General features: G+C 45.0%; 1 protein-coding gene across 1 annotated transcript in view; it reads left to right on the top strand.

Annotated features, from left to right (window-relative positions):
* VWA3A (von Willebrand factor A domain containing 3A) overlaps positions 1 to 27,835 on the top strand; it is a 77,764-nt gene that overhangs the window by 40,689 nt on the left and 9,240 nt on the right. Inside the window, 26 exon segments of the mRNA XM_053659508.1 lie at positions 5 to 130; positions 458 to 566; positions 805 to 870; positions 3,690 to 3,815; positions 5,587 to 5,722; positions 5,832 to 5,935; positions 8,841 to 8,921; positions 9,378 to 9,472; positions 10,974 to 11,093; positions 12,654 to 12,728; positions 12,920 to 13,064; positions 13,468 to 13,663; positions 14,619 to 14,689; positions 17,138 to 17,284; positions 20,506 to 20,605; positions 21,102 to 21,165; positions 21,167 to 21,186; positions 21,749 to 21,787; positions 22,986 to 23,065; positions 23,067 to 23,183; positions 24,111 to 24,219; positions 25,855 to 25,999; positions 26,746 to 26,856; positions 26,858 to 26,882; positions 27,280 to 27,406; positions 27,409 to 27,430. Coding sequence (XP_053515483.1) covers positions 5 to 130; positions 458 to 566; positions 805 to 870; positions 3,690 to 3,815; positions 5,587 to 5,722; positions 5,832 to 5,935; positions 8,841 to 8,921; positions 9,378 to 9,472; positions 10,974 to 11,093; positions 12,654 to 12,728; positions 12,920 to 13,064; positions 13,468 to 13,663; positions 14,619 to 14,689; positions 17,138 to 17,284; positions 20,506 to 20,605; positions 21,102 to 21,165; positions 21,167 to 21,186; positions 21,749 to 21,787; positions 22,986 to 23,065; positions 23,067 to 23,183; positions 24,111 to 24,219; positions 25,855 to 25,999; positions 26,746 to 26,856; positions 26,858 to 26,882; positions 27,280 to 27,406; positions 27,409 to 27,430 — 2,556 coding nt within the window.

Genomic DNA, 27,835 nt, shown 5'->3' on the forward strand with positions numbered 1-27,835 from the left:
CCAGCCTAGAGGAATTCAAGCTCTGGGTAAAGCACCTGCAGCCCGATGGAGGCAGCAATCTACTGCAAGCCCTGAAGAAAACCTTTGCTCTGAAGGGGCTGGATTCCCTGGTGACCATATTAGGGCGCTGGTAGGTCTCCTTTCCTAAGCAGACAACAGAGTACATGAAGGGGGCCAGAGAGCCAAGCCATTGTTTGAAGAAAGATCATCAAGCATGGCTCCTGACACATGCTTGATGGAAGGATTGTGTTCATGGGTCATCTGTGCACAGGGCTACCAGAGCAGGCCAGGCCTGTGCTTTTATTCTGCCCTGCATCTTATACAAGTGACCTGGCACACAAGTGGTAGGTTAGACTCTAGATGTTCCCTAGAAATTATCATTTTGGTATCATTTGGTATCATTCTGGTATGTCCTCATGCTGGGGTGCTCCCTTCTCTTGTTCCGTCTTTTCCTCAGCCCAGATCAGCCTGCTGAAATCCTGTCTGACTATATCCAACAGTCTACCATGGGCAGGGACCTCCACACCCACATTGTTACCTACAAATGCAATGATCAGATGCCCCCTGTAAGTACCTGAGATTTTCCAAGTGTTCCCTTGGATTGGTCATAGTGGGCGGTGCCAGCCTGTGAGGCTCTATATGTAGACAGGCCCCAAGCTGTGGACCAGAGCAGTACTCTCTTGTACCTAGATCTCCATCTGGTAAGATGGGAAGTCAGGAGAGTTGGGAGGTTCGGTCAAGGAGAAAGTGTTTTGTAGCATTGGCATTGTCCTAGTGAGAACTGACCCTGCTGCCATCCCACAGGCTGTCCTGAAGAACTTTGCAGAAGCTGTTGGGGGCCACTATCACTGCTACACGCCAGGGACGGAGGTACGCTCACTGCCCCTGCTCTCCTCCCTGCCTGCCCCACTGTGTCTAGGGACCTGGATCAGGACAAACCATGCTGTATGCTTGCTTCCCCTCCCTCCCCCAAGCTCAGTGGGCTTACAAAAGTATAATAAGATTAAAGCAAATATGTGGGAAGAACTGGGACATTGCAGGGGCAACTTCTCTGTGAGTCCCCCCAGTGCCACGGACATGCGTGAGTGAATAAATATGGCAGAGAGATGCTGGATCTGGTTTGGAGTGGAAGGAGTGGGCTGTGGCCAGTTTCTCAGGGGAGACAAAAGCCAGCAGCGGCCAGTTTCTCCGAGGAGAAAAAGGCCCCGAGTGCCCTCTTCCATAGCCTTTTATTGGGTTGTAATACACAGGAATACAGGGCGGCAAGGATCAAACAGTAGATAACATTTCAAAGAGATCTGAGGGCTTCAGAGTCTGAGTCAGTGTCTGTCAGGAAGAGAGTTGCAGAAACTTTGAGAGACATACTCATTTCTTCTCGGACCCTTATCATATGAATGAAAGCAGTCTTAGCAGAGCAGATTTCACAGGTTTATCAGCAAGTCTTTGTGATGCCAGATTTTCCCGCAGGACACACTCTAGCAAAGCAACGAGCTGCATCTCTCCCCAACAGGTATTCAGGCTTAAGGGGATTAGAGCCAGGAAGTGCTTCTCCCAGAGAACATGGGGACTCGGGCTTTGACAAAGCCGGGGGGCAAGAGTCCATTGCTCTTTGTTGCAGCCCCCCAAGTCCTTCCATTATGATCTCCCAAGTGATCGAGTCTATCTTAGGTTGCCCCCTGCTATGAGGGGTCTTACCCGTCATTGACTTCTAACCAAGCTCTGGGGGCAGGGAGAGGAACTGAGGCTGCGTTTGCTACCTGAGACAGGCTTTGTCTCCTGTGGCTGGCATTCCAAAGGTCATCTCTCGCCCTTAGCCACAAGGGGTAGAGATACAATTCCTAAAACTAGGCAGAGCAGTCTACAGCAGGACATGAAGTGACAAGAGATTCTTTGGTCAACATGTATGATGAGCCTCTGCGAGGCTAGAGGCTTTTTAAAGCCTGGTGGGTAGAATCCTGAATCTATCCAGTTACCATCAACATGGGCTCCACCTCACCTCTGATCCCATCAAAGCTCTGAGTCTGAATTGGCTGCCTCAGTTCCTTCTTCTAGGTAGACCTCTGGTCTTGCAGGGGACCCACAGCAGTCAATTCTGAATGAGTAACAGAGTCTATACAAATCCATCCATTAGTGTCCTTGTCCCAGTTAATAATGACATCACATACCATGTGTCCACCATGGAGGGAACAGTTAGCAAATGTGTGTGTAAATCCATTTGGCAGATTGAGAATCCAACCATCCTTTCAGCTAACAGGTTGTGTCTTGCCTGCTAACTGTTAATAGCCGTAAGTAAATGAACAACTGCATCTCACGAGTATGTTTAGGTGTTACAAAGTGTAGCATTTCACAGGAGCCTGAGTTAGCAAATGCCTTTCCCAGCAACACCCCCTCTATTACCTCATTGCCTAGATTCTGTTTGCAAGGGGTCACAGACCACAGGGGCTAGAAAGGTCCAGTAAATAAATAAAACTGGCTGTTTTAAGAAACATTTTTATCTTAAAACTAGTGGCCCTCTTATGTGTTGTTTTTCCAATATAGATGGAAATATGGGTACAATAAATTTTATTGTCTTCTTTAATATGAGCAAAACAACAGTGCAGGGGTGACAACTGTCTCTGCTGGGAGGAAACAGAGAGTGGTGAGGACTGTGGTGGCTAGGTAGCACCAGCCCCACCTGAACAGGTGCCCCTGCTCAGCCCCTGCCAGTCACCTCTGTATCAGTGTGACCCCAATGTTGCCAGATTCTCAAGTTTTCAAGAAGAACCAGAAATCTGGATTATTTTAAGTGTCTGATTTCTTTACATTTTTTAATGAGGTGACATTTATCTAACATAAAGTTAACCACTCGAAAGTGTAAAATTAGTGGTATTTATGCTATCACAGTATCATGCAACCACAACCTCTATCTACTTTCAAAACATTTTCATCTCTCCAAAAGGAAATCCCATATCATTAAGCATCACTCCCCACTGCCGCTACCCATAGTTCCTGGCATCCACTGATCTGCTTCCTGTCTCTGTGGATTTACTTAGTTTGGATATTTCATTTCACCTTTTGAGTCTGACTTCTTTCAGTTAGCATAATGTTTTCAAGGTTCATCTATATTATAGCAGGTATTAGTAGTTCATTCTGTTTTATGGTGATAACATTCTATTTTATGGATATTCTAACATTTGGTTTATCCAGTCATCAGTCTCTGGACATTTGGGTTATTTCTACCTTTTGGTGATTGTGAACTGCTGTGACTACTGGTGTACAAATGTCTGAGTCCCTGCTTTCAAGTTTTGGGGTACATACCTAGAAGTCTCAATGCTTGGTCATAGAGTCATTCTGTTTAAGTTTCTGAGGCGCCACCTAACTGTTTTCCACAAAAGTGTACCCTTTTACATTCCCACCAGCAGTGTTATAGTCCTTGTAAAATTATTATCGCAGCCTACTAAAGGGTATAAAGTACTTCTTCACATTTTTAAGGTTAGACAACCCTTCAGTTGGTTAACACTGCAGGCCAGGGCTGTACAAGTGGAACACAATGCATTTGCAAGTTCTGTCCCATATACATGGACCCCAGTTTATAATGTCAAGTTTAAACAGTTAGCTCTAGGAACTGACATCCCTCCTTGCCCTCTTGCCTTGGCTACTACTGGTAGCTAAGTGACTTCTGGATGGCCTCTTGCTCTTACCACCCCTAGATCTGCACCAGCTCAGACACTGACCAGCTACTGATGGAAATCCAGAAGGCCCAGAGCCTACTGGGCCACATCCAAGCTATGTGCTACAGTGCCCCCAGTGAGGAGCTGACAGGCATCATGAAAGAGGTAAGGGTAAGTGAAGATTCTGGGACCTTCTCTCTGAGGCAGTCAGCAGGTCTCACTTCATTTTCCTTCTTCAACTGTCTGTTGTCCCACCATATCCTAAAAGTGAAACAAGGCAAAGCCCTGGAGCTCTGAGCTGATGGGTCAGGTGGGCCTTCCACTGTGCCAGAAAAGGTCCTGGTGGGTCTTCTAATTAAAAACTATATTTCAGGGACAGGTAAGCAGGCTCCTGCCACCTCTACCACCTTCCCCTAATGAAAACTTCAACCACACAGTATAGACTGTCTAGAAGATGGCTTTTACCCCAGACCTTCATTCAGGGGCAAAGTCTCTGCTCTTGGACAGATTTAACTTGAGCACAACAGCACAAGCACCATAAAAGCTCTACACTGTTTAGAAGGGCACAGCAAACTCAGCTGTGGACAGAAGAGCACTGGGGTGTATTTATACTGGTTGGTTAGAGTGAAAGAAACATAGCACCTACACTGGGATCTTGAACTTTAGGTCTAGCTCTTCTACTGATTATACATAATCACCATGACATTAGTATTATAATTGTAATAGTTCTCATTTGCTGAGCACTCAATATGAAATGGGCACAGTGCTTAATTCTCTAAATGCCTTATTTTATCTTTGTAACAACAGTCTGCTATAGGTAGATTATTACCCCTCACTATGTTACAGATTAGCAAACTGAAGTTAAGAGGTTAAATAATGTGCTTCGGATCACTGAGATGAAAAATGATTGAGTGTAATTGAACTCAGGTCTGTCAGATGTCCAAACCATTGTTAAGAGTTTCCCCAAATGAAATGCATGTGCCACATGTGGTTTGCAAGATTGTAAGGTTGTATGGATTAATATTTTTTAAAGATTTTATTTATTTATTTTTAAAAAGATGGGAAAGAGAGAGAGAGTAACATTGATGTGCAGGAGATATATCAACTGGTTGCCTCTTGCATGCCCCCAACTGCAGACCTGGCCCACAACCCATGCATATGTCCTGACTAGGAATCACACCAGCAACCTTCTGGCTTGCAGGGCAGCGCTCAATCCACTGAGCCACACCAGCCAGGATACATTAATATTTTTAATGTTATATATTTAAAACTAGCTCATTATGATAGTAATAGATCTTTCTAAAATTATTTATTACAAAAAGGAGTCTATTTTTTTAAGTAAATCAAGTTAAATATTAAAAAGCTTTAGTGTCATATAATTGATTTAAAAATAAACTGAGTACATAACAGTACAATGGTATTCAGATACAGCAAAATTCATGAAAACAATGTTCAGCTGTCCAAAGTTTGGGAATTGCTGTTCTGTGTTTTACTCCTATATGAGCTGTGTGTGATTTAACCTCTCAGAATCCCAGGTTTTCAGTTTATAAATGTGGACAAGGGAGGCTGGGCTAGATGAGAGCTCCCTACATGATTTTAGTGTAGAGTTACTTTTTCATTCCCTGAAGCCTTGTGTTTTGAGTCCACTGAGGGGCCACCTGTCATCAGGAGACCAAGGTACTGATATTAATGCTAAAGGTGGGGAGGGGGCCAGGAGGATGAGTAAATAAAGAGAGTTTCTGGAAACATCTTCCTCTTTCCCTGGAAATTCCAGAAAAGGGGATGGGGCTGGTGAAACAAGGAGGCACACTGCCTTTAATTTACCAGCTAATATTTTAAGATTCTCCCCTTGGGTGAACTGGGTTGGTGGGGGAGACTGAGGACTTTGCAACTCTAAATTATGGTTTCATAAAGAGGATTTTTTATTTTAATTTAGATTTCCACAAAAATTGCACAGGGTTCCCTCAGAGGTCTCTTACCTAAACCCCCAAAGCATGAAGCTCCCCTCAGAATTGAGTTCCCAAACTTGGACAAGACTTCTGCAGAATGGCTAATGGACAATGGCCTAAAAGGTAAGTCCCCAAAGAGGGCAGTGCCCAGAACTCAGGTCACTGACTAAAAGCCATTAACCCTCTGGGTCTTCATGAGTCATACCTTAAACTCCACCATTTCTTTTTACAGCCAAGAAGCTAAGCCTTTATCAGGTTCTGGCACCCAACACATTCTCTCCCATTGAGGAATTTGTGCCTATTCTCCAGAAAATGGTATCATCGACTATCCATGAGGTGACTCAGATCCAGAGTTCTCTCCATCCTCTGCAGGGGAGCTTCTTTGTGACATTTCCCTTCTTAAGAGTTTTGAAAATAGAATCATAAGGCAGAGTCTGAGGATCATGGGCAGACTTTCCACCCATCTGAAAATAAAACTTGGGAGATGGGCGAGGGAGTAAATTGGGTACTACAATTATCTCCAGTGTAAAGGTTTTCCTCTCTCCCACTCAGAACACCTCACTCAGACTTCTACTTGAACAGACTTCTACTTTAGCTCCTACACTATGTTAATATGTGTATTTGTTACATATCTAAATCTTACCAGAGTGTGAGCTCTTTTAAAAGAAAAAACTCTCTATCCCCAATATGTAGTACAAGTAAGGCAGTCAATGACTGTTTACTGGATGACTGAGTAGTTGGAAAGAAGAAAACAAAGAATGAATGAATGGTTAGATGGATGAAAATGTTGGTGAATACATGGAAATGTAAGCAGATGTATGTATGTATGTGTGTGTGTGGAAATGTGCACAGATGGAAAGGAAAAATGAAAGGATGAATGATAAGATAGAATAAAAAGATAAAAGAATGAAGTAAAAATTAAAGTAAGGGTGGAAAGGCAGAGAAATGGAAGGAATGATGAATGGAAAGATGAGTGGAAAGATAAATATAAAGATGGAACAATGAAAGGGAAGAGTGATGGACAATTCAAAGTAGGGGATGGACGAATGACTAGGTGGATGAAGTGATACTTCAAGATATGTATGACACTTGGTGGAGGATGAAAGAATATGATGAACAAATTTGATTTTTTAAATATATTTTATTGATTATGCCATTACAGTTCTATTTCCCCCCTTCATTCCCCTCCACCCTGCACAGCCCCGCCCCCACCATTCCCCCCCTTTAGTTTATGACCACGTGTCTCAAGTTCTTTAGATGATTTTATTTCCCCTACTATTCTTGCCCTCCCCCCTATCTATTTTCTACCTACCATCGATGCTACTTATTTTCTGTACCTTCTCCCCCCTTCTCCTTCTCCCACTCCCCTGTTGCTAACCCTCCAGGTGATCTTCATTTCTATGGTTCTGCTCCTGATCTAGCTGTCCTCTTAGTTTGCTTTTGTTTTAGGTGTGGTTCTTAATAACTGTGAGTTTGCTGTCCTTTCACTGTTCATATTTTTATCTTCTTTTTCTTAGATAAGTCCCTTTAACATTTCATATAATAAGGGCTTGGTGATGATGAACTCCTTGAATTTGACCTTATCTGAGAAGCACTTTATCTGTCCTTCCATTCTAAATGAAAGCTTTGCTGAATAGAGCAATCTTGGTTGTAGATCTTTGGTTTTCATGACTTGGAATACTTCTTTCCAGCCCCTTCTTGCCTGTAAGGTCTCTTTTGAGAAATCAGCTGACAGTCTGATGGGGACTCCTTTGTAGGTAACTATCCCCTTAGCTCTTGCTGCTTCTAGGATTCTCTCCTTCATTTTAATCTTGGCTAATGTAATTATGATGTGCCTTGGTATGTTTCTTCTTGGGTCCAAGTTCTTTGGGACTCTCTGAGCTTCCTGTATTTCCTGGAAGTCTATTTCCTTTACCAGATTGGGGAAGTTCTCCTTTAGTATTTGTTCAAATAAGTTTTCCACTTGTGGCTGTTCCTCTTCCCCTTCTGGTACCCCTATAATTCAGATGTTGGAATGTTTAAAAATGTCCTGGATTTTTAAACATTTTTTGAATGTTTAAAGCCTCTCCTCATTTTTTTGAATTCTTGTTTCTTCATATTTTTGTTTGGTCATTTTTTTCTTCCTTCTGGTCCACTCCCTTGATTTGAGTGCCAGTTTCCTTTCCATCACTATTGGTTTCCTATGTATTTCCCTTCATTTCAATTAGTTTACCCTTCATATGTTCCTCTAATTTGTGACTAAAATCAACCAGTTCTGTGAGCATCCTGATCACCAGTGTTTTGAACTGTGCATCTGAAAGTTTGGCTATTTCTTCATTGCTTAGAGTTATGGGCCCTGGAGCTTTGAGCTGTTCTTGAGCCATAATGTCTTGGTCTGTTCTTGCCTGTTACATACGAGGAGCAGAGCCTTAGGTGTTCAACAGGGTGGGGCCACCCAGGTCGCTGGATTGTGATGCTGTATGTGGGGGCAGGGTCAAAGGGGAGCAATGGCGGTCCTCTCTGCTGCTTCCCACCACTAGGGCCTGCATACTCCTTTGCTGGTTTATCTGTGCGAGAATGTGTGATCACGGTCAGCCTGCTGCCATGCACCCTCAGTGGGTCCACGCGTTGCTACACCACACCTGGGATCTGCCCTCGGCTGCCTGTGCACCTTGGTCACGTGCCTGGGTTGGTCCAGTGGATCTTTCCTGTCTAACCCAGCTCTGCTGCTGGCTTCGCCCTTCTTACCAGTCTGGCTGAAAGGTTCATTGTTGTCAGACTTTGGTATAGGTCAGTTTTCTGTGGTTTGACTGCGTTTTTGTTGCTAAAACTTTGTTGTTTTTAAACTTGGTTGTGTGAGAAGGTACAATGTTTCCACCTATGCCTCCATCTTGTCAGAAATCCACAAATTTTATTTTCATAGTGTCCGTAAAGGCCTGAGTTTCCAACCCTAAGAACCCATGGCCAGTGTATTTTTAAAATCTCTCACTGTTATTACCTAAACTTCCAGCCATATTCTGTAATCAGGACTCCAGTGTTCAGAAGAGCCTCCCGAGATGGCAGCCTGCCTGCTGTCAGCATGTTCATTCAAGGGCCACTGTCCTGATGGTTCTCTTTTCCAGCTCCAGACAAGGCAGTGACCTGTGGGGTGCGGGTGGGGAGCATAATCTGACCCCACATGTGGTCAGAGTCCCAGTACCCAAATTAAACTTAAAATTCTTTCTCACTGTGTGTACCCCCTCCTGGCCACACCTGAGTGCAGAAGGCAATGGTACAATTTCAATGGCATGATGGGACAGTGAAGAATGTTCATGTGGATCTGCCCTTCCTCTATGAGTACCAGGTCAGCGATGGGTCCAATCAGTCAGTATATGGGATGTGGGAAAGGGGAATGGGAGAAAGGCACCAAGTAATGTGGAGATGCCAAGCCATTGACTGAATTCTCTTGTAAACAGAGACTGTGCTCCTGCAACAGGCACCTCTGGAGCTTTCTCTACCCCATCCCCAGGTAGAGATCTGGATACATCTAACAAAAGCAAAAAAAAAAAAAAGGTTCTAATCCTTTGGGACAAGATCTACCTCCTCCCCCCATAAGGGGTAATAAAATACTTTGACTCTTCTCTTCATGGTCTTGCAGCAGCAAACTTGTTCATGATTTAGTGGAATGTTCATACTGCCTTGATACGCATGGCCTTGACACACTATTCCCAGAAGCTACCTGGGATATACCCCTTTCCTCACAGACCCTTTAATCAGCCACCCTTTATGCAATTGCTCACTCTGGCCCATGGGTTTGCAGAAACAGCTCAGCAGAGTTATGCGGATGTATGAGAGGCGGATTGAATGGCTCTCATTGGCCAGCAGAAGAATCTGGGGCACCGTCTGTGAAAAAAGGTACCTTTCCCCAAGTAGTATTTTTGTCCTTCATGGATTTTGTGTGTAACGTAGCACTTATCCAGCTCATAGATTCCCTATTAGTAGCACTAGAAGCCATTGCTTACTTACACTAAGAATCAGCAAATCACTCAACAGAGCTCCTGGGAGAAAAGTCATCACCTTCATCATCAACATCAATAACATCATTCATTGTGTGATTCAGGATTCTTTTAGTTGAGAAGCAACAGAAACAAAGTGAAAATTGGCTGAAACAAAACAGTGAAGTCTGGTTAAGGTAACTGAAAATTCCAGAATAGATTTGATAGCTGTCTTCAGGCATGGCTTGATCCAGAGGTTCATACTTGTCAGGAATCTATCTCCATTTCTCAGCTCTGTTTTTTTCTCTTATGACTTTGTTTTTGGGCAGACTTCCCATCCAGGTGGCAAAGTAGCTATCTTAAGCTCCCAACTTACTTTCTACCAGTTTTAGCACTCCCAGAGCTTGGGGCATGGGCCCATCCATGAGCTCTTCATCCTGGCCAGGGTAGCGTGATGGAACATTGCTGAGGGTCAGATGCTCACTCTCAGAGTTTAGGCTAGGGTCAGCTCTACCCACAACAAATGGACTGACAGAGAAGAGGTGTTGTTTCCCAAATGAAAATCAGGAAACTATTGCCAGAAGAGGTAATGGACACTGAGTAGGGAGAAACAACGGGTGTCCATTATGACCTTTATTATCATTCCATACCTTTTTTGATGTGTTACTCTTACAAAATAGTATCCTTTATAATACTATACATCTATTATATCCTTTGACTCTTAACACAACCCTATGAGGAGTCGTATTATAAGGTACTTTATGGTAAACATACCAAGGATCAGAGAGGTTTTGTGACTTGCCTAAGGCCACACAGAAATTAGGACTTGAACCAAGGTCTTCTGATTCTAAATCCAGTGGATTTTCTTTTGCTATCCATAGGTGTTTCAAAATGAGAACAGAGGGACAAGATGGGACTATAAGATTTGAAATAGTAAAAGGAGAAGGCTGAATGGGACTGGGGATCTTAAAGCACAAAAAGGAAATAAGAAGATACAAACATTTCCCCAGAGGCTCAGATATACACCTCAGTTCTATATCTAACTTGTTAACCTTGTTTCTGTTTTTCCTTCAAAGACCCCAACCTATCATAATATTGAATCCTAGCACTTTAAACCAGGAAAGGTATACAAATCATTATATGCAGCCTCTGCCCCTTAAACCGTCTCTACCGTGAGACTTTATTCCATGATAGGACCTCCTGAGAGAGAAGGTTCCGCGACCCCTTAAGTCTACTGTTGTAAACAGTAGACTGTCACAGGTCAGCACATTTGCTGACCTCAAACCATGGAGAAGATTTTGGCCAGCTGTGAATCTGGCACTTAAAGTTCTCCTGGAAAACACTTTAAATAGTAAAATGGAACAAAATGAACACTATCTGAGAGATTCGGTTCTCCTCTTAAAGCTTGTATTTCTGTTTAGGGTGGTTATACTGCTCGATATCTCTGCGACCAATTCCATGTACATTATTCATATCCAGCATTCCCTGCGACTTCTGCTGGAGGAGCAACTGTCCAACAAGGATGCTTTCAATGTCATTGCGTAAGCTCCCAGTTCCTGGTTGGGGAGGTCAGTGTGCATGTTTTTGCCACTGGGCTGAAGCTCCTAGAAGGGAGTGGACGACAGGTTCTGAGCACCCACCCTCCTGGTACAGCCATCAGTTTATCTGATTTGAGTGATCTTGATTGGGGCATTGAATAATTAAATGGTTGCAGAACAGTGCCACTGGGGCGAAGGTAAAAAGCAGCCCCAAAACACACTGCTTGATCAACAAGGATAAAGTAACTCCGCCCATTGCCCCATTTGGCCTCCAAGCTGATAAACACAAGAAAGAAAAAGAAGGGCCCCCGGGCATGCTCCACTTAGTTCCTAGTTTGGATCCAATAAGACACAACATTGCATTCAGTATTTCAATTCTAAATTTTAGTTTTACATGTAGCTGTATATAATTAAATTATGTAAATTAAATTAATAAATATAATATAAATTACACATTTTATATGTAAATGGTTTTATATCTGAATTTAAAATATAAATTTAAATTTAAATATTTTATACATATTTAACTGTTTTTAATTATATATAACTATATATTTAAATGGCATGTAACTATCATATATCAATATTAAAATTATATATAATTTATAAATAATTTGAATATCTGCAATTACATATAATTTCAATATATACATAATTTTATACATATTTTTAATTGCATGTCATTTTAACTAATTAGGGGAGAAAGAGAAAAGGAACTCACTTAAACTATACATTTTTACACAACTTCACATCTAGTAAGGAGTGTTCTAAACCTATTAAGTCAGCAGTTAATGTTGTATATTATTCTGCACCAGGGCCTAATCTTCCTAATACATTCTATAGAAAAAGTGCTTGTGCAAACATGTTAGACAATGTTTTCATTCATTTTTTCATCTATTCATTCATTTGTTGAACAGCTTTCTGGAAAGCCTGCTGTGTGCCAGTCACTATGGTGGGCATTAGGCATGTGGAAGTTAAAACACAAAACCAGTCCTCAAAGAACATAAGGCCTTGTAGTGGGAGCCAGGCATGTGCAAGGTCTCTGAAGAGATTGGCCATGATGAATCAAGAGTCCAGGAGGAGAGATCACTCTTGAACCAGAAAGGAGTTGCTTCTTCTTTAATGAAAGGGATACATTTTCTTTTCAAGTATTTAAATGTGTCTCATAGGAAAGATGAGGTGCTGCATATTAAACAAAGAGAAACTATAGTACAGATAGAGAGTGAAAATGTGTTGTAAGCATGAATTAGTGTCCTATGGGAGATTAAAAAGGGAGAAAGGACTGCCTTCTTAGGGGATAAGGAAATTCACACTGACAACAAGAGTTACCAAAACACATCAGGAGGGAAGTCTGTCCAGATGGCCAGAGCTGGTCCTGTCTGTGTTCTCACTGAGAGTCCCAGCTCTGCCTCACCATGAATGTACTGGGACAGGTCATGACCAGCAAGGAAATATCATGGGTGTAATTAGGATTTTGACCTCTTTATACCCCGGGGAGCCCAAAGAGCTGGGGCACAGAGTGGAGTAATCTTCTACCTAAGAATAAGCTCCCTTCCCTCCAAGGTTTGGAAGCTCAATCAAAAGCTGGAGGCCTGAGATGGTTTCCATGAGCCACGACAATTTACAAAGCGCTTGGCGGTAGGTGATGGGCAGAGGCTGCACTTACTATGTCTGAGGGCAGCCTGGGTGGTGCTATTTTCCCTGTCCCCTTCTCCACTGGGAATAGAATATCTGCCTTCTGACAGACATGGGCATGAATCTGAAAATGTCTGCCTTTTGCTCCTGGTTTCGCCCCTGACCCCCTTCAGCATGGCCTTTCTTGCCTCTAGGTGGGCCCTGACCCTGCAGTGTTGGGGCAGCAGGAACATCCTCAGTGCCCTGCGGAAGGCTGTGGAAGTGGACTTCAAGGACAGAGACAAACAGCAGTCTCAGGGCATCTACCTCTTCACAGGGGGTATTCCGGACCAGGACATGGTTGGTACTTCCTGTCCTGGGTGTCCCCATTCTTCACAACTCCACCACTTATCCTAGGTGGAAGCCTAGCAGATGTTTCCAAACTTGACTTTAGTATGCAGGAGAAGCATGTGGGGATGTTGTTCAAATACAGATCCTGGTTCCAAAGGTCTGGCCTAGGGCCTGAGAGTCTGCATTTCTAACAAGTTGCTGGGTTGTAACCAGGTCGCAGCACTTGGTATTGCTAGGCGGTCTGGTCCAGCTTCCTAGCTTTACCCTAGAAAGATAAAGAAATCATGACCCAGCTCATTTGTCTTTTTATCCTCAGTGCCAAGTACTAGACCTGGCACACAGTAGGCCCTCAAGAAAGATGATCAGGCTGAGCCAGCAGCTGCAAGAGCCCTCTACCCTCTCTCCCCCACAGCCTATGCTCATTGCCTATATGACCGAGGCCTGTGGGGGCTGCGACCTCCAGCTGAATGTGTGTCTCTTCTGTGTGGGTGAGCCACAGATGAACACCACTCCCCCTGCCTGCTATGCCAGCCGCACCGACACAGCCACTGCCTACCGAGAGCTCACCCGAGCTGCTGGTGGCCGCTTCCACTGGTTTGGAGACACAGGTGTGTAAATGTTGGCTGTCTCTTCCACCTCTTTTCTTTCTGGTATCCTAGTACCAACATCACTCCCTGTGCCATAGATGTATTCCAGAAAAGCAGCATGTGAAAATCACATTCAAAATGGAAAACTTCTGTTCACATAGTCAGTACACACCACATATGGATGGTGGTGATGGCTACACAACAATGTGAAAGTACCTAATGCCACTGACTGTGCACTTAAAAATGGTTAAAATGGTAAATTTTGTGTTCTGCATATTTTACCACAATTTTTTAAGTGAAAAGGAAAACTATTTTTTTAGTACTTTAGAATGTCAGAGCTGGAAGGGGCCCTAAGGGGCCCTTAATTTAGTGTTTCCCAATGGGGGAATGTTTGTAACAGGTGGCTGACAAGACAGTTGTACATGGAGCACAGAGCAAAAAAATTTGTGATAGTTATAGGGGATCAAAATGTGCCAAGTGGGCATAACACTTATTGTGAGCTGAAGACATTTGAAAGACAGCAGGTGCCAAAGAAGCTCTCTTCACCCCATCCCATGTGGTCTAAAAGTAGGACACAGGTTCAACTTCAGAGTCTGTCTTTTTAGTCATTATTCTTTAGTTCCTCTTGGCCTTGTCATCAATATTCACTACGGACATTACCCACTTTACATAATCCCAAGATGGGTGATTTTATTCACTGTAATAGCAGGACCTTTGCCCCCAACCTGCTCTTCCTGTGGGTGCAAGCTCTTGACTGGGTGCCAGGGGGCTGTGTCCCAAGGCCAGCCTCACTGTTGGTAACCTCGCTGTGACCACCTCTGGATTGTGTTGGGGTGGGGGCTGGTAAGCTCAGCCCATTAAGATCCCACCTTGCCTCTCCAGCTCAGGTCACCTCCACACAACCCTTCTGTGTACAGATGCAGATGCTTGCAGTATCTATATCCCTTCCCACACTCACAATGTGCTTTGTTTCCAGGCATTTGCGAAAGTGATGACATCAACACCATCATGTGTGAGCTAGAAAAAGCTCTTAACTATTCCCAAAAGGTATGCTTTAGGGATGGGGCAAATGACTGTGCTGGCTTCTGTATTATTTCTGGGACTACCATACAAAGTACCTTGAACTAGAAGGGTTAAAAGAGCAGATATGTATTCTCTCACAATTTCAGAGGATAAAAGTCTGAAATCATAGTGTTAGAAGGGCCATGCTACCTCTGAAAACTCTGGGTACAATTCCTCAGTGGCAGCTGGTATTAAAGGAAAAATATTGCACTAGATGCTTGTTAAAAATGGCAAGGAAGACTTTATGCAAGATTATTGCAATAAGAGAGAGATTGACTCTACTCTAAACACAGCAAAGACAGCTGGAGATTTATAGCCAGTAAGCAGAATGATAAGTCATGGATGAAATTACTAAGAGAAACTTAGTTAGCTTTTAAGGATAGGGGGATTCTTGCTAAATGGATTTAGCAGGATTCTTGCTGAAGGCAGGTCAAGGACTTAGATATCAGTATAGGGGATGAAGAACTTGATCAGATATCAAGGGCAGGGGATTCTCTAAACTGACTTAGCAAGATTCTTTGCTAAAACTGGATTTAGCATCCATAGTTGAAGCCTAGTTGAGAAGAGGGCTCAGAGGAGCCTGACTGAAGTTTGGTTAAGGAGGGTGTCCTCATCACTAGCGAGTTATGTCCTTAGCTTATGGCAGCACAACTCCATCTCTGTCTCCATCTTCACATGGCTCTCCTCCCTCTCTGTGCTTCTGTGTCCCTTCTCCTCGAAGTAATACAAGTCGCATTAGATTAAAGGCCTACCCTTCACCAGTATAACCTCATTAATTAATATCTTACTTATATCTACAAAGACCCTAATATCTACAAAGACCCTATTTCCAAGTAAGGTCACAGTCACAGGTACCAGGAGTTCAGACTTGAACATATCTTTCTGGTGACATGACTCATCCTACATCAGCTTTCCTCCTCATGTCCTGATCTGCTGACCCTCAAGTCTTCAGATAAAACATGAGGGGTTCCTATAAGTCATTGGTTTTAAGTCTGTGATTTATATTGTGGTGACCTCTTTTCAGTTCCTTGAACACATCGAGCTCATTCCTAAACTCGGGACCTTTGCACCTGCTGTGTCCTTAGCCTGCCATTCCCCTCCCAGATTGTCCATGAATTTCTCTTTGTTATTTAAGACTCACCAAAATGTAACTTTTTCAGAGAAGGGATTTGAGCAGTAGAAGGTGAGATTAGAGAGGTAGTAAGGGGCCAGATCTTGTCAGTAGCAGTGAGAATAGAAATAAGGGAATGGACATGAGAACATTTAGGGAGAAATTGACCAAAGTTGTGGCTGACTAACTGTATGGGGTGAGGGAGAAGAAAAAAATCCCAGAGTAACTCCCAAGTTCCTCACTGGGTTACATGATGGACCAAGAGATAGAGAACAGAATCATGATAGATGCTGGGAGGTGGGACAAAGGTGAGTTTGTGAGGCAACAAGTGGGGATATCCTTCAGACCGGTGAGAAGACACAAGGACTGGGGCAGTTCTTCAAACCATGGGGGTGGACAGAGAGCAGGTTGGTGGCCATGGTCAAGGTGGGGGGGTAGAGGAGCCTGAGGAGGTGACTCAGCCTGACTCACACTTTAATGACTGCCATTTGCAGAACAACACATTGTGAGCTCCTGGAAGGGCAGGGCCACCTCTTCACATTCTTTTCCTCCTTGTCCATTGTATCTGCTCCCCTAAATGTGCCTTAACTGTCCTCCCTAAAAGGGCCCCTCTTTGTTGCTGTTTTTTTAACCCCTTCTTCTCAGATGCACATCAGTCCACTTCCCTCATCTGATAAACTCATTCACAAGGTATTTGGGCAATAATAGTTTAATCCGTCCTTCGTTAAGATGTTATTTACATTCTAATATCTCCTAGTGCTTTGGTTGAGAATAATTACTAGAAAACCTTTCAGCAGTTGAGAAATGTGTGGGCAAAGGAACCAAGTATCGCACACTATTCTGCCAATATCCAGAGTTAGCTCCAGACACATGGTAGGCTGACCAACAGTAGATGCCGGGTCACATGTGGAAAGGGCACTGGCTTTGCAACCACACCCACCTGGGTTTGGATTGAATGTCCTCTATATACTAGAATCATGGCCTTGGGCAAGTCCCTTACATTCATGGAGCTTGGCTTTTCTCATCTGTGAAATGGGGATAAGATAGCACTTGCCCACCTGGGTTTGAGGGTTTGAGTTGCCCAGCCTTTAATGGGCCCAGTGACTGGTGCATCCCAGGACCTGCATACATGGTACTTATTAGTGATAGGATTGATGCACAGGGCTTTCTGCCCCAAGAGGCATTCCAGGGACAGAAAGAGGAGTCCAATGATCCTAGCAGACCCAGTCTCTCTCAAGTGTGTATGTGTGTGTGTGTGTGCCCTGCTTGAAGACTGTGTGCTGTGGCTGGGGTGCAGCTAACCCTCCCAGTCCTTGTTTCAGTGTGCCTTACTAGTGTCCTCCCTGAAGAACAAGTCCAGGAAAGATCTTGAAAGTGCAGCCCTCCCAAAAGAAAAGCCAAAGATGCTCAAGCAAAGAAGTCAGCCCAAGAAACTCTGCAAGACCACAGCCCCCTCGGCGGTCAGAATGGTTTGACTCCCCCTCCCTAATAACAAACAGGATTTTGTTTCTACCTTGTCTCCTGGTCTTGCCTAGATCTTGAAGTGGTCTGGACCAGGCCTTCTGCTCCCAGGGTCAGGGGAATCAGGGCAGGGTCCTCAGTGGTGAGTGTCCTGTGGCTGACTCCAGCCCTGATCTCTAGAGGGGGGAACTTCACTGAGGGATCTGCTTCTCAGCTCTGGGACCACCTCTGCCTCTGTGCCCCTACCCACCACCATCTTTGGCTCTGCCTGGATATCCCAGGGTTGACTCTAAGGACCCCATGGAACTGAAACCCACCATGACTATAAGGCAGGAAGGCTTATCCTGGAGAGTCTCTCAGGGGCAAAGAAATGAGGATGTTAGGGCATCTAATAGGCTCTGGCTGCAGCTGCCCTAGGCTTAGCCAGGGCCTGAAAGGAGCCTTAAGGTGGCCCTGGGATATTCATATCCAGGCACAGCCTGTCAGATAAGTCCAGCATAAAATAACCGCCTCAGCAACCAGAAGGGCCTATAGAGCTGTGATTGGGGGAGATGCCAGACTCCATGGTACTTGTAAACAGAAGGAGCAAAGAAATCCTTCAGCTCCTCAGCGTTTCACTAACTGGCTGACCTTACGAACCAGCATGTTTCAGAGTGAGGACATCCATGGCAATGTGTGGCTTACTGCCGTCCCAGGACAGCTGTGTTTCTGAAAAATGCTGTTCACACAGGCACTGTATTCCTTCAAGGAACCCCACTGGGTTTCAGGAGCCTCCCTAAGTTCTGAAGTGAAACCCCACAATTCCAGGGTCTGTCTCTTGGGCCTACAGTACTACCTGAGCTCAGTGTGAGGGGCTTAGGCCGCACTGAGGACTTTATTGGGCCTCCTGAAACCAGGGCAGGGCACCCCTGGAGTGGCATCTTCAAGCTTTTTTCACAGCAGCTCACACAGAGGCCTCACCTGGTCCAGGGCTCTGGGTGATTTTGCTTAACTATTACCACATTCCAGCTGTGTCCAGTGATCAAGGCACCCCTCCCTTAAAACTGAGGTACCCAATAGGGCACAGTTACCTGAATGGCTTCCTATCATGCTGGAGGCCCACAAGTCCTAGTCCAGTGGGAAGAGGAGTGGGTAATTGGTGAAGAAAGTTCTGGGAAATACACACACATACTTTTTTTTTTTTTACCCCCAAAGCCAGAGTCTTGGTGGGGAGGAGGTTGGGAGATGTGAAAGAGGGTATAAAGGGAATATGGTAGTGGAAAGAAATTTTTTAAAAACTATAAAAAATAATAAAGTATACTATAATACCAGAAAAAAAAGTCAAGAGTCTCCTCTGAATCTGCAGCAGGAGATGAGGCAAAAATGACTGAGGAATCCAGTTCTTTAGGCCCCTCCCTGCAAAGGTTCCTAATTGACAGTTTGAAGCTGAGATGAGTGGGTATGTCTGCCATAGGAAATAGGCCACTACTTCCAGCCAAGATGGAGGAATAGGTAGAAACACTGTGCCTCCTCGCACAACCAAGTTTAAAGACAACAAAGTTTTAGTAACAAAAGCGCAGCCAAAACACAGAAAATTGAACTGTACGGAAGTCTGACAACAATGAACCATTCAGCTAGACTGGTAAGAGGGGCAGAGTCAGCAGCTGGTGCAGCCGGGTCAGGCAGGAAAGATTGGCCAGACTGACCCAGGTGCTCAGGCAGCAGTCGGCAGATCCCAGGTGTGGGGTGGCAGCAGGTGGACCCAGTGAGGGCGCAAGGCGGCTGGCTGACCACGGTCACACATTCACGTGCAGATAAACCAAGGGAAGGAGTGAGCAGTGAGACAGACTGCTCAGGCTAGGGTCCTAGGGATGGGAATTAGAGCCTGAAAGCACCAATTGGAAAGACTTTCAGGGTTGAGGTGCCGGGAGAGACTCCCAGGCTCACAGAGAGTTTGTTGGAGAGACCCACAGGGTCCTGGAGGGTGCACAGGCCCACACACCTGGGAGCCGGCACCAGGGCACCCAGGTTTGCTTGAGGGAAGCAGCAGAGGGGACCAAAATCCGAGAGTGGAACAAACGCTATTTCCCCTCTCTGACCTGGCCCCCACATCACAACCCAGCGACTGGGTCGCCCCACCCTGGTGAACACCTAAGGCTCTGCCCCTTATACGTAGCAGGCATGAACAGACCAAAACATTATGGTTCAAGAACAGCTCAAAGCCCCAGAGCCAATAATTCTAAGCGACCAAGAGATAGTAAACCTATCAGATGTACAGTTCAAAACACTGGTGATCAGGATGCTCACAGAACTGGTTGAGTTTAGTCACAAATTAGAGGAAGAAATGAAGGTTAAACTAATTGGAATGAAGGGAAATGCACAGGAAACCAATAGTGATGGAAAGGAAACTGGCACTCAAATCAAGGGAATGGACCAGAAGGAAGAAAAAAACAACCAAACAGAAAAATATGAAGAAACAAGAATTTATTTTTTTTAAAGATTTTATTTATTTATCTTTAGAGGGGAAGGGAGGGGAGACACATCAATGTATGGTTGCCTTTCATGCGTCCCCTGCTGGGAACTGGCCTGCAGGAAACTGGCCTGCAACCCAGTATGTGCCCTGACTGGGAATCAAACCACGATTGTCTGGTTCGCAGGCCTGCGCTCAATCCACTGAGCTACACCAGCCAGGGTAAGAAACAAGAATTTAAAAAAATGAGAGGCTTAGGAACCTCCAGGACATCTTTAAACATTCCAACATCTGAATCATAGAGGTACCAGAAGGAGAAGAGGAAGAGCAAGTGGAAATGTTAAAAGGATTTACCTAAGAAGAAGATAAAAAATATGAACAGTGAAAGGACAGCAAACTCACAGTTATTAACAACCACACCTAAAACAAAAGCAAACTAAGAGGACAGCTAGATCAGGAGCAGAACCATAGAAATGGAGATCACATGGAGGGTTAGCAACAGGGGAGTGGGAGGAGGAGAAGTGGGGAGAAGGTACAGAGAATAAGTAGCATAGATGGTAGGTAGAAGATAGACAGGGGGGGAGGACAAGAATAGTATGAGAAATACAGAATCTAAAGAACTTGTGACACATGGACATAAATGAAAGGGGGGATGGTGGGGAGGGTGTGCAGGGTGGAGGGGAATGAAGAGGAGGGAATAGGACAAATGTAATGCTATAATCAATAAAATATATTAAAAAGAAAATAGGCCACTGATGGGAAAGACTGCCTGTTTTCTAGAGCAGTAGAGATGACCCTGATGGAGAAAGAAGTCCCTTATTGAAAGCTGTGGTGTGGCGGCCACTAAGTCACAAAGTGAGCACCCCACCAGGTGAAGCTGGCCTCAGGGTGGGTGCATGGGCATGGCTGAGACGCATTAATGATAGTAACCAAAATGATCAATGATCATGAGTTTTGATCATGTGCCAGGCCTTCAACTAAGACTCCCATTTAAAGCTTGTAACAATTAGTTCTATGTGACAGGCAATCTATTAGCTCCCCATTTTACTGATGTAGAAATTCAGGCTCAGAGGGGATAAGAATAATGACCAGTGCCCACTGGTCGTGACAGGCATGGGTATTTTCATGAAAAGACTCAACTCCTAAAATCTAAGAGTGTGTATCTTACTTCCAACATCAAAGATAGCAGAGTGGCTCAGAACAGAGCCCTGGAATCCATAGAACCTGGGCAGAATATTTACTCTATGTCTCACACGGAGTCCTGCTTGTCTCACCTGTAAACTGGGGAACAGAGAGGATGAAATGAGACTGGGTATGGGAAGCACTCACTCTAGCCCACAGGCCACATGCCCTCCAACTGCAGCTCAGTCACCCAGAGGACACTGCAGAATGGAAGAAGACCCAGGCAAGGGAAGCGTAGATGTCTCTCTCACTGTTTTATAGAAACTGGGAATAATGTGGGTAAATTGGAGGATACAGGTGTCTGTACAGCCCTTTTGTCCTGTGGGAACTGTAAGGTCAGCAGGCCCAATGAGGAGGAGACCCTCCTAGGGTCCCAGGACATGGGTAGCAGTGCCTCTGGACCAGGCCTATCCTCAAACCAGTCAGGTCTCTGAGACCAGGAAGATGGATGTGCAGTTTTGACACTGGAGAATGAGACAAGTCAACGCTGAAAGTCTCCAGAGGCCCCCTGGGTGCAGCACTCCCATTCCATCCATGAGGGAGTGTCCTCAGCTCCTAGACTGACAGGGGATGGCATGGAGATGAGTCTCCAGGCCAGCCTCATTGCTGCGAAATGGTGCAGTTCCCAGGAACCCAGTCACTGAGGTATGGAGAAGAGAGGTCCCAGCAGGCTTGCCCTGATACACCTCAGAGCCTCCTGTTAGCCCTCTCAGCAAATTGCACCTAAGGGATTTTACATTTGACTCAATTGATAGAGAAATTGACATTAAAAGGGAGTAGTGTGAGGAAGGGAGGGAAGGGAAGAAAGGAACACGAGGTAACCTTACTCTGTTTCTCCCAGGCTCAGTATATAGAAAGTACCCTCATGGAAGAAGCAAGCTTAAGAATGACTAGCTCTTCTGCTCAAGTGAAGAGTTATTAAATTGTCTGCACCAGCACATGTCTCCCTAAGCAATACCAGCCATTACTTCTAGGAGGGTGGGCATACGTGGAAGTGAGAAGAAACCTGCTTAGAATGACTTGCTAAGGATTAAATACACCAAGGTTCGAAATATGATTCTACCATCTCCTATCTGTGTGACCTTGGGCAAGTCCCTTCACTACATTCAATATCAGTGTCCTCATTTTATTTTATTTTTATTTTTCATTTTAGAAAGGGGGAAAGGGAGGGAGAAAGTGAGGCAGAGAAGCATCACTGTAAGAGAGAAACAGTGATGGGCTGCCCTCCCTACATGCCCCGACCAAGGACCAAACCTGCAACCCAGGCCTGTGCCCTGACAGTGAATCAAACCAGCAACCCCTTGGTCTGCAGGATGCCACTCAACCAACTGAGCACACTGGCTGGGGCTCAATGTCCTCATTTGTAAAATGAAGACAATTGTACCTATCATTTAAGACTGATGACAAATTGAAGTATATTTTATGTAAATTTATTTGTTTAATTTTATTTATTTATTTTTGGAGAGAGAGAAAAGGAGAGAAACATTAATGTGTGAGAGAAACATCAATTGGCTGCCTCTCATGAGCCCCCAACTAGGGACCTGGCCCACAACCCAGGCATGTGCCCTGACCATGAATCAAACTGGTAACCTTTTGGTCAATGTTCAACCCACAGAGCCATACCAGCCAGGGGTTTGGCTCACACCAACAGAGATACTCCTTGTTCATCCAGAAGATAGAATGCCTTTCTTCCTTCAATCATTCAGTGAAGTCTGAGCTTGGTTCTGACTGGTCAATCCTGGAGGCTGTGCTCTGACTGCATGGAGCCTGCTCATTCTTGTAACTCTTGTGACAAGTAGACTGAAATTATCCTCATTGGATTACAGTGTGAGATTAGTGAGGGATTCTATCCAAATTTTGTTGGGGGAGGTTGAAATGATGTTAGGGAAGCAACAATGTCCACCAGATGAGGGAGTAGCAGATACTCAATACATTTTGTTCCCTGTTGCCCCTATTTCTTGTACAGCTCTCCCTGGCTCTGGGGATGGAATCTACACGCAATGGATGCTCTCAGTGAAGACCAAGGAACCTCACATTTCAAACATGAGAGTTTTCAAAGAGGAGATTTTAATAGACGGGTCAGACAATAATTCAACCTGAATTACCCAAGATAATAGTTCTTTTCTTTACTCTAAAGTGGGTAGCAAATTACATGCTAAAAAAAACTGAAGATGGGGATCTCCAGCCACATTGGTCCCAATTGCACTCATCAAAAGTCAGTACAGAGGCTGGCAGCAGCCAAATACTGCAGCATTTTCCCCAGCATAGAGATCAATGTAAGTTGGGATTTTATTGTTGGTGTTATTCTCTCCCAACTCTCACCTTAGCCACGAGTAGCAGTGTTTGTTGGGGAGAACTTCCTGTGAATATACACACAGTGGCTTCTGTTCTTCCTGCAAAACCCGGCCCACCAAAGTGGGGTTGCTCTTGGGGAACAGGTTATGCAGAATCCTGCTGGATAAAAGTGACCCCTCGGGCAGCCTGGGGCCATACTCAGGTTAAATGGGCTCACTGGAGTGATGCTCAAAGACAGTGGCTGAGAACACAGGGCAGCAGCTGACATACTCAATGACAAGGACTCTGTCCCCCAGTACTGATGATGGTCTTGGTAGGATGGCAAGAACAGGGCTGATCACAGGAGGTGAGAGGGTTCTAGTCTATTTCCTACTTTTGGACTCCTGTTTTCTCATTGCTTTAACACTGAACCATGTATATTTAGTACAAAATGAAAATCTAACTATGCTTTTTTGTAAAGACCCCATTTTCTCTCCTTGCCCTTTTATGCAATATGATCAAGATGAGGGGAAACTATAAAGCTAAAAAAATCCACCAAATTCAAAATTATCTACCAGAAAAAATTTAAGAGAGTTCAATCATGCCATCCCCCTCTCTATCCAAGGCCACCCTTTGGTTTGAAATGTATGGACTGCCATTCTACCATAAGGGCTTTTCTGTTTTAAAATTAGAGATACTTTATTTCTCATGAATACTATGACTGCATTTGCCACAAAACCATCATCCCAATTCCTCAATCCATCCTCAAACCATACACCTAGTAATATAATAAAAGCTTTAAAACAAAAATTTATGTTAAACAATGTTTGGGAGATTATAAGCCACAATGGACTAAATTTTTTTAGGGAGTGGTGGGGACATGAAGAAATAGTGAGGGGAGAAATTTTCCTTTGCCTGCATTAATCCAGGGGATGGTGAGACACATTCAGTGGATGCACAGGGAAATTGAAGTGTACCTCATGTGCCTAAAGAAGGTGATGAGGTGCTGTGTCCAGAGGCTGCGGTGGCTGTTCTCTGGTGAGCCTGCTTGCTTTACTGGAGGTTGGAGGGGCCTCAGGGGAAAAAGAAGGTCAATCTCAGGGACACCAGAGTCAATCCTTCCCAGGCTAGGCATTCACAAACTGTCAGGTTTGGGATTTGGCCAGGAGGGTCATCCAGATACAGCATGACTTCTGGGTTTGGAGGTCAGGCAAGGTGCTGGATGACAGGGAGATAGAGCATGGGTCAAAGGGCACCAGAGGGGACCCAGGTCATCCAGATGTGTTCTGCAGGGCCATCTTCCACACCTTGGCTCTCTGGGTGTGACTGAGGGGCTAACCCTAGAGAGGCTCAATTTAGTCTTGATTGGATCCCATAGAACTGCCCATGAAGGTATAGATGAGGGTGTCCTGACAGAGAGAAGTCCCCCATTATTCTTTACAAAGAGTATCAAGGCCCCTCTGGAAGAGGTGAATGGATAGGCTGGCTGAGGAGAGCCCAGCTCACATGTCAGAGGAAGGTATGCTGGAGAGTAGGAGGTGGGCTCAGTATCAAGCCCAAGAGGCCAAGCAAACAGCTACAACTTAATGGGAGGGAGTTTAGGCTCTGGGGCCAGGTGGGGTCTTGGGACAATAAGAGGAAGTAGAGCAGGAGCCTTCATTATAGAGAACCCTGTGCGGGTCACTTAGGGTCCTATGTAAATTCATCTGGTCCAGTCCCCTGGTAGTCACAGTCCCTGGGCAGTGGGTCAAAGCAATGACTGCCACTTGTTGAAGCCTCTGGAAGGGCAGTGGTTGTCAGTTGCCTTAAAGTATAGACCAAAGGATCTGGGTATGAATCTTGGCTGTCACTGCCAGTCTCTGTGACCCTGGGCAAGTCACTGGCCCTCTCTGTTTCCCGGTGAGATAAATCTCTAATCTATTAACAACCTCTCCAGCTTTCTCTCTTGCCCCTTCCCTGTGGGTCTCTCTCCTCAGCCTTTGTTATTCCGCACACTGACCTCTGTCTCTCAAACAAGCCATGTTCTTCTGTCCTTCCACCAGCCTTTTATAGGCTGTTCTCTCCACACCCCAACTCTTCCCTCAGCTAATTACTGTGCATCCTGCAGTCGTTGCTTATCTGCTCCTTGTCCACAACTCTCCAAATCAGATTCTCCCCATTATGTGTCTCATTAATGCGGTCAGAGTCCACAGCACAGCTCTAACATCTGTCTTTCTTGCCTGTTTGCAAGTTCTGTCACTCACCACTGCACTTCACACAGCACCAGGCACTTAGCAGATGCTCAGTTAATTTCTCTTGGTCAGTCAATAGACTTTGTGCTCTGTTATATTTTTCCAGCCCCAAACTAAGAGATACCACTTAGTTCAATTACTTAACTTGAGGAATGAGAAAGTTCAAGCCCAGAGCAATTACAACCACTTATACAAGTGGTCACAGGCAAAGCCACAGCTGAAATCTTCATCTTTCAAAGCCCAGACCCGCAACCAGATCTACCCTAGGACAATAGACCCCTCTAACAACACACAAAGGCTGTATCCCTGTGGGTTGACAGCTGATCAATGATCAAGCAGGCAACTGGTATTGCAAGACCATGTATTTAACAGCAACAGTGAGGAGAAGCAGCCAGGAGAGGCGACCCCTCACTCCTTCCCTGCCTTTGCCCACCTTGAGCAGGGCGCCGCTGATTGTTTGGCACCATTTTGGAGAAAAGAGTGTGCATCCTGCTGGACCGCTCAGGGTCCATGGGCCCCTACCTGTAGAAGGTGAAGACAGAGCTGATTCTGCTGATTTGGGAGCAGATGAGGAAGCACTGTGACAGGTAAGAAGCAGGGGTGGAGGGGTGGAAGAAGATCAAAGGAGTAGTTCCTGGGGCTTATCTGGCCAAAGGTACTCCCTCCTCACTGTTGCATAGTGCCAGGCCATTTCTGAAATGTTCTAATGAACAGCTTATTTGAACACAAAAGAACACTGAATTCTCCTGTAGAAGTAAAGTGGACTTTAGAAATCCTGCTCAGGCCCAAGGTCAATTACAGACAGAGGAAATGAACCACCTTGAATTGTGATGTCAGCAGTACTTGATTTTTAAGGAGTGGAGGCAGTGGGTTATTTGTGTCTCTACTCAGAAGGTTTAACCCTAAGGGGACAGCAGGAGACTGGTCCTAGGCTGGGACTCATTTTTGTCTTAATATTGAAAAGAGCAAACATTTATTAAGTACCTACATGCATGGTTTTGCTCAATTCTCACAAAGACCCCAAGGGTTATTTTCATCCCTATTTTTCAGAAAAGGAAACTAGGTCTTAGGTTAAATAATGTGTCTGAGATCACATAACCTACAAGTGGCTGAGGGGTATTTATTCACTTCTGTCTGCACCCAGACTCTTGACTGTGTACCTACTTATTCTCAGGTAATCCACAGCCCTCTCCCTGAGGGTCCCTGGGGCTCCTTGTGAGGGTCTTCACTAACAGGCATGAATGGTCCTCACGGAGGTTACTTCGCCAGAATTCAACCTAGACTGACATGTTCTAACCAATCTCTTCCCCCGTCTCTACCCTCCTACCCTCAGTTTTAACCTGATCAGCTTTTCTGAGGACCCACAACTATTGCAGGACACTCTGGTGGACACCTCAGACACAGCATGTCACCAGGCCATGCAATGGGTGACCTATCTCCATGCTCACCTCAGTCTTACAAGCATTACTGGCAAGTTCCAGCCCTGAGCCTGACCTCATAACAAAAAAGAAATAATATCATCCCATATATGGATATTGTATAACGCTTTAGAATGTACACAGTGTTAAACCATTTCATCTTCTCAACAACCCATGAGAAAGGGATGCTCACTGTTCTCACTTTATAGAAGACAGGGGCTCGGAGAGGATAAGTGGCTTGTGTGGGATCACCAGCCTAAAAGTGAACCATGCTCTTTCTCCTAAACATCAGTGGCTTCTTGTCAGTGGTGGGCTGAAAGGGGGAGCCTCTCAGTCTTAATGGACAAGTCAGTGGGATCCAGTCAAACACATTGTCCTTGGGAACAGCAGGGCATTGTTTTTTCTCTTCCTGGTGAGCACCCATCCCTGAACCAGACAAACTCTTTCAGAAAGCTTTCAGTTTTCATGATGTGGAAGAATTGTACCTCCTGACTGATGGGAAGCCAGACACAAGCTTCAGCCTTATACTAAGTGAAGTGCAAAGACTCAAGGAGGAGTGCAATGTGAAAATACACACATTTCCCTGAGCTGCATGGGCAGGTGGGCCACAGGAAGTTGGGCTGAGCAGCTTGCCTAACCCACAGACACTGGTCCCAGGAGGGACCAGTCCTGTGAGTCAGGAATTGGGAGGGCCTGGCAGGAACACACCAGCGTGAAAGCCCCTTTCTGTATTTTTAAGATTTTATTTATTTTTAGAGAGGGAGGAAAGGAGGAAGAGAGGGAGAGAAACATAAGTGTGTGGTTGCCTCTTGTGTACCCACTACTGGGGACCTGGCCTATAATCCAGGTGTGTGCTCTGACTGGGAATCAAACCAGCGATCCTTTGCTTCACAGTCCAACCCTCAATCCACTGAGCCACACCAGCCAGCGCCCCTCTCTGTACTTTTAACTTACCCGGCAGTAGGGCCTGTTCTGACTCTGCAGCATGGAAACAGATTTGAACCT

The sequence above is a fragment of the Artibeus jamaicensis genome, unplaced genomic scaffold (assembly GCF_021234435.1).
Source record: "Artibeus jamaicensis isolate MK-2021 breed Jamaican fruit bat unplaced genomic scaffold, CSHL_Jam_final scaffold_666, whole genome shotgun sequence".
Lineage (NCBI taxonomy): Eukaryota > Metazoa > Chordata > Mammalia > Chiroptera > Phyllostomidae > Artibeus > Artibeus jamaicensis.